The following is a 6719-nucleotide window of genomic DNA, read 5'->3' as shown; positions in this document are numbered from 1 at the left end:
CCGTTGATTCGCTATTCACAACAGCATACAGAAGCTAGCATGCAGTAATTTCCGCAATACATCCGACTCTCAAGCATGAAATGCACTCACCTAGAACCGGATAGCCCACAGTACACGTATACGACGCCCAATTCTTGTCCCGTAAGTTGAACTGGAACTTTTCCTTCGTCAGCGATCGTTTGTTCCCTGAAAGGGACAATTCATCGCATTTGCCCCAGTTCAATTTTGATCATCACAACTCGCTGGATCGGTAGCAGTTTGACAAGATTCCAGGGGAGTCAGCCATTCATGTATTGTTCCTTCGTATATAAATAATGCCGAGAGACAACCTTCTCTAATGTCCACGCAACAAGACACCCAGTCAAGTGAACGTCTGGAACGTCTGGAATGTTACGATCAATACCGGACAGAGGTTTCTTACTAGCCTCCGGTTTGCGGTAACAGTATGAACGAACTGTTACCTACAGGCTACGCAGGACTGGACACTCAGTCGCGGATTCCGAGAGCCGAGCGTATTCAACTCACGCTCCCGAGTTCCCTTTCACGCACCCGAGTTCCCGTTTGTCCAATTCTCATTCGTCGCAACCGGAGCCTCGCAACACGACGCATGCAGGAGCGTGTCCCCCCCAGGCGCGGTCCTCCCGGCCGGACACTCACAGAGTATGAGCTCGTGGTCGACAGTGACGGCCTGCAGACACTCGCCGTCCGTGCTCCAGTCCAGCTGGGTCAGCGGCTGGGTGCCCTGCATGGGGCCGAACTTGACGTACACGGTGCCGTCCCGGCCCACCTTGTACGGGTAAACGCTGCCCGTCTGGGCGCCCACCGCCAGCATGTCACCGCCTGAGGGTATGCGGGTCGGGGTCAGCGGCAGGCTGCAGCTGCGGGGCCAACCTCGGCTGTAACACTAGGTCTAACACGGGCCTGTGGACGGTGTCCGAGCTGAAGCGATTCTCAGCGAGATTCTGCCCGATTGTGACGTGGCATCTGGCCGAGGCTGTAGCTCAGTGCATGCACGGGTGTCCCAGCGCATCGACGCCACACCGCGGCCGGAGCCGAGCGCCCCACCTGGGCTGTAGCTGAGGCTGCTGAGCGGCTGGCCGCACACGCGGAATGAGCCGATCTGGGAGCCGTCCGACAGCTTGAAGACGGAGAGGTAGCCGTCGATGGAGCCGACGGCCACCACCGTGTCCAGCGGGTGGATGGCGCACGAGACCGCCTCGCTGCCAATCTGCCGTGCAGCCAGCAGCCCAGGTCAGCGACGAACGGAACAGACGAACAGTCAAGAGCGGGCGAACGGTCAGCGGCAGTGGAGGCCAGTGGAGGGGTCACCGTTATTGTGCAAATGAGGCTAGCAAACAAACTTCACTGAAGGCAAGCTTCCTCCTTAACTTTCAAGAGCACAACAGCTCTGCTCCGATTAGAACAAGGCGCAGCCAGTGACAAGCTCCGCGATCAGAGGGGTGACCGTCCCATCAGGTGGCCACTTGGGGACGTTACGCTTAATCTGACGGGACGCCCGGGTCACCTGCCAGCCGACCTCCGGCTGGACGGCACGACACGGTAGTCAGGACGGACCGTCACAGTCACGGCAGTCATGACAGACGGTTACAGTCACGACTGTCATGACAGACAGTCACAGTCACGACTGTCAGGACGGACCCTCACAGTCACGACAGTCAGGACAGACCCTCACAGTCACGACAGTCATGACAGACAGCCACAGCCATGACAGTCAGGACAGATCGTCACAGCCACGACAGTCATGATAGACAGTCACAGTCACGGCAGTCAGGACAGACCGTCACAGTCCCGACAATCAGGACTGACCATCACAGTCACGACAGGAATGGCAGTCAAGACAGACCACCACAGACGTGACAGTCCGGACGGACCGCCACAGTCACGACGGAAATTCACATTCACGACAGCCAGGACAGACCGTCACAGTTATGACAGTAATGACAGGCAGTCACAGTCATGACAGTCAGGACGGACCCTCACAGTCACGACAGTCATGACAGACAGTCACAGTCACGACAGTGATGGCAGTCAGGACAGACCATCACAGACGTGACAGTCCGGACAGACCGTCACAGTCACGACGGAAATTCACATTCACGACAGTCAGGACGGACCCTCACAGTCACGACAAGCATGACAGTCAGGCCGTACCGGGGACTTCCAGATGACCTTGTGGTGGTCGTTCCACTTCACCACCAGCTTGTCATAGCCGGCGGTGATGAAGCAGTCGTCATCGTTGCAGCCCGCCAGCGCCCACAGGTGCTTGCTGTGTCCGAACACCACCTGCGGGTGAAGGAGACCACGGCTACTGGACGACAAACACGGGGAAAGGCTTATTTGGCCGGCACTCGTGTGAAACTTCAGGTGGAAGAACGCCGGGGCCTTTCGCTCAGAACGCCAGAGGGACAGGATCTGATGCAGCTGACGCAGGCCACCATGTTTCGCACGAGACGCGGGAAGGCACAACCTGTACATGGTTCACGCTTGATCAGGTGTAATAAAACGGAGCATTTTGGTGAAAGCCGAGCAAGGGTTCTTCTATTCGATTATTTAATAATTTTCGAAGCACAATCGCGCAATAATACCATCATGTATTGGACTGAAAAATACCGCACACTACGCTAACTTCCACTCGTCGTTTCTACCGCAACACCAAGGCGAGCTACTCACCGTGTTAAAGCGACGCATGATGGAGCCCTCTAGAATCATGTTTTTAACCGTGCCGGCGTACACGTTTCCGTCGTTGGTGTTGATTCGCTGCGGACACAGCGTTCTGATGCCACCAGCCGCCTCAGGCAGCTGAAACAGGTCACAGGGGCGGGGTTACTGGGGTCAGTTCAGCGACGGAACACAGGTCATGCGGTTCAGGCGAGGTCAGGTCATGGAACTCCGGGTGGACCCGGCCAGTCAGCGCTGTCGTCTGCACGCAAATGAAGGTTTCGGTACGGCTGGCGTCTGGTCACACACGAAGCAGAGCAATAAGCAAGGCCCGGTGCCCCTGGTTCGCGCGAGGATTAAGCATTCGCTTTTGGCGCCTATTTTCGACAATAGTATCTTCGGGTCTTTGCTATTGGCCGGGGGTCTCGTCGAACAACTCGTAAACAATCGAACTACTCGCAATAATCACCTGTCAATAAATGCCGTATGCATCGGTCACGTGTTAGTTCAGATATGCTCCAGCCGTTTTAGGCCAAACGAGGTCAGCCGGTGCGGATCACGCTGTAACGACGCCGCCTGGGTGACGGAATGTCACCTGGCGCCGCGGCCGCTGACACGAGCGAATCAGCTGAAGTCAGTTCACAGGGCTGGGGGCCGTTATCATGCAACGTAAGGACCGGCAAGAACAGGACCCCATCTTCGCCGTGTCGTGATATTGCTTGACGTCCTTAGTGCAGGTCATGTGATCCACATGCGACGACGACCACCTCAGACTAGGACGTCCTCCATTGAGAAGCGACAGGACTTTACATTCAGCATGAAGATTACAAACAAAAAGGTATCCTCTTCATTTTTAAGGCACCACCCCTTTTCCGGCGTTTTTTTATCGCCGAAGTATGCACCCGGCAATACGAAGATCGAATTATATGTTTCTTTTCCTCCTTGAAGGTTCTCCGTTTGTGTAGTACAGCACCATCTATATCTCGATACACGGCAAAATGCCGATTTGCAGACTATTTCATAAGGAACGGCACAGGTGCTCCGTGACGACGCGATTCGATTTTCACGGACCAAGCTGTTTTGTCAAATTTTACGCACCATACACTTCGAGCATAAATTCAGTGGCTTAGGCTGGCCGTCCAGCATTTTCGGTGTGTATCGAAGCCAACCATAACATGCATGTTGGTTTGCATCCAGCTTAATCACAGCCTCCACCACCGTAAGCGTGTATTCTATTGTATTTCACTGGACAACGAGTGGGCCTGGCAGACCTCACATCTCCTGAAACCCCTGACTGGCTCAGCCTTGAAGACAACTGTCTGAAGTCAGCCGTCCGTCCCGACAGCTCAGTTGGTTAGAACGCCTGTTTTCAAATCCACCCACCCGTGGCGGGATGGGTTTAAGTCAAATTAGAAACTGGTCATTTGTTCTTGACAGGTATGGTCTGCGGTCGGTGGCAGCGGCCGCGCTAAAGGTCAGGTGACGTCAGAGGGCAGGGCGGGCCGTGCCGAGCATTGTGACACATCAAACTTCCGCCACCAAATTCTAACGTTGACCCGGCACAATCAGATGGTAGGGATCAGCTCTCACATCAACCACTGCTTAGCGTAGCTCTGATCCCGGAAACTCATCTACTTAAAAGCTTCGGATTTAATGTGAAAACTAGCACTCAGTGAATTGGCCGCTCGGTGGTAACGAGCCAGCTGACTGGCCTGTATGAAGCCCCGTCATCGCTAGGTCTGTTTGGCTGGGACGTTGTGAGGGTAACTGACCACATTGCCTTCAAGCACGACATGTACTTCCCGTTCTGTGAAGCCGTGAAGCCGTGAATAATGGACTTATGAGCAAGGCGCAGGAGCCTCAGCCGAAGACAGCAAGGCGCCAAGCGGAACGTTTTGTTAACGGATGCGGTAGCCAATGATGGTAATGGTACCTGCCTGAGCCCGATATGGTACTTACGGCAATGCTAACCTGTAAATAAGCCTCGGTGAAAGACTCACGCCGTGCACCGTACCGTGAGACGTATCAGAACACCAGGACCCGCACCAGAACACCAGAACCCGCACCAGAACACCAGAACCCGCACCAGAACAGCGCGCTGAGCCGACGCAGCGTCCGACCTACCCTGGTCTCGGCTCGCTTGGTGACTGCCGCGAGACGCACCCGCACCAGAACAGCGCGCCGAGCCGGCGCGGCGTCCGACCTACCCTGGTCTCGGCTCGCTTGGTGTACTGCTCGCTGCAGTCCCAGGCGCAGATCCTGCGGTCGCCCTCGCCGCCCGACAGCAGCGTCACCTCCGACAGCAGCAGCAGTGACGTCACCGCCGAGGAATGCGCCTGTGGCACGCGGCACGGTCACGCTCGCTCTGGTGTCGGCGGCGGGCCGGCCCAGCACACGACATCGACGCTCGACCAGGCTGAATAAAAGCGAGTTGTGTGAGTTGAAAACCGCGTTACAGCTGTCATTGGCACTGCCATGCGTCACCCCATGCAAAGACCGTTTTTATTCTGCACTGGCCCGCCCTACAATGCGTAGTTGATCACTTATGTATCCGAAATAATGCCGCCACAATATCTATGGCCGTACTAGTACAAAGAGACTTGGGGGCATGCAGCTGGGATGAGCATCATTGCCGCAAAGCCTGGCACCGTGTCCGCCTCTGGGACAGACGCGGGGGATCAGACTCAAGTACCTTCCTCTCCTCCCATCACAAGGACACAGAACACTCGGCCGCTCTTGCCTCGAAGTCGACCCGTTTGTAGTATTTGCCCTCGTTGTCGATGGTCCAGGTGGTGATGAAGCCGTCAGAGTCGCCGGTGATCAGATCCCCGCCGGGCTCGAACTCCACCGCCAGCACCGTCCGAGCCGAGGACTGCCAGAGACGCAGAGACCCGAGTCACGCACGGCACTGCAGGCGGCCGACCCGAGTCACGCACAGCACTGCAGGCGGCCGACTCGAGCCAATTACAGCACTGTAGACGGCCGACTTGAGTCATATACAGCACTGCAGGTGAACGACTCCAGTCAATTATAGCACTCCAGGTGAACGAATTGAATCACGCACGGCACTGCAGATTACCTACTCAAGTTACGCACAACAGTGCAGGCGATTCGAGTCACGTATAACAATGGAGATGACCGACTCGAGTCACGCTCAACACTGCAGGTGGCCGACCAGGGTCATGCACAGCATTGCATGCAGCCCATTCGAGTCGCGCACAGCAATGCAGGCGGCGGACTCGAGTCACGCATAGCACTGCAGGCGGCCGACTCGAGTCGGTAGAGTGCCTCTCAGGCGGCTTATCCAAGAGAAGGTAAGCCGCAGTTGGTGTGCTTAGACTTTCGAAATGTGTGGTAGTTATGTCGGGGTTAGGGCATAGTGGCATTGACAACGTGGGTAGAATTTTCTTACAGGCTGTAGAAGATTCACTGCTCAGCTTAGTTTCGTAAAGGGCTGGAGCACAGACAGCATCATTACTCAAAGCATATTTTTTCTTCAAGTGCTAAATTATCTTATTCTATAAGAACATCGTGGCACCTACATTATGACACAATCGCTTCTTGATCAGGAAAGCTTACGGTTCCGAAGACATCAACAGAATCGAAGATACCGTCCCTTCGTTTGTTCCAGAACGTCAGGTGATGCTTCCCGTGCGTGATGATGAGGTTGTTGTCCATGGGGTGGAACTTGGCGCCGTACACGTGGTCCTGGTGCGTCTGCACAGGGGCAGACCGAGCGGAACACGTGAGCCGTTTCAACTTTCATGGGCGCTTCAAAAGAGGCACTGTCGAATAACGAAATACGAAGTCATTCGCAAGCGAACACATCTGCAATTCAGGTGCTTCAAACTCGCCCTAATCTTAGCAAGCACACGACGACAAGGAACTTGCAGGTAGCTGCAAAATCCTGTATTGCACGAATCGGCATGCATGATGCGTTATAAAAGTTATTTCGAAGCAAATATTGACACAATTTACAAGAATTGAGGGCACATGTCGTTAATGATACATGCAGCGCTGACCAGGCTAATAAACGGCCA

General features: G+C 55.1%; 1 protein-coding gene across 1 annotated transcript in view; it reads right to left on the bottom strand.

The window, feature by feature from the left end:
- LOC119105998 (echinoderm microtubule-associated protein-like CG42247) overlaps nucleotides 1-6719 on the bottom strand; it is a 32540-nt gene that overhangs the window by 572 nt on the left and 25249 nt on the right. Inside the window, exons 9-16 of the mRNA XM_037229594.1 lie at nucleotides 6259-6396; nucleotides 5420-5551; nucleotides 4887-5015; nucleotides 2692-2820; nucleotides 2173-2304; nucleotides 1066-1228; nucleotides 658-840; nucleotides 91-186 (exon numbers count right to left, since the gene is read on the bottom strand). Coding sequence (XP_037085489.1) covers nucleotides 91-186; nucleotides 658-840; nucleotides 1066-1228; nucleotides 2173-2304; nucleotides 2692-2820; nucleotides 4887-5015; nucleotides 5420-5551; nucleotides 6259-6396 — 1102 coding nt within the window. The remainder of the gene's footprint in view (nucleotides 1-90; nucleotides 187-657; nucleotides 841-1065; nucleotides 1229-2172; nucleotides 2305-2691; nucleotides 2821-4886; nucleotides 5016-5419; nucleotides 5552-6258; nucleotides 6397-6719) is intronic.

This window comes from Pollicipes pollicipes, unplaced genomic scaffold (assembly GCF_011947565.3).
Source record: "Pollicipes pollicipes isolate AB1234 unplaced genomic scaffold, Ppol_2.1 Scaffold_6138;HRSCAF=7277_pilon_pilon_pilon, whole genome shotgun sequence".
NCBI lineage: Eukaryota > Metazoa > Arthropoda > Thecostraca > Pollicipedomorpha > Pollicipedidae > Pollicipes > Pollicipes pollicipes.
Note: the sequence above shows the minus strand (reverse complement) of the source record. Positions and strands in the feature narration are given on the sequence as shown.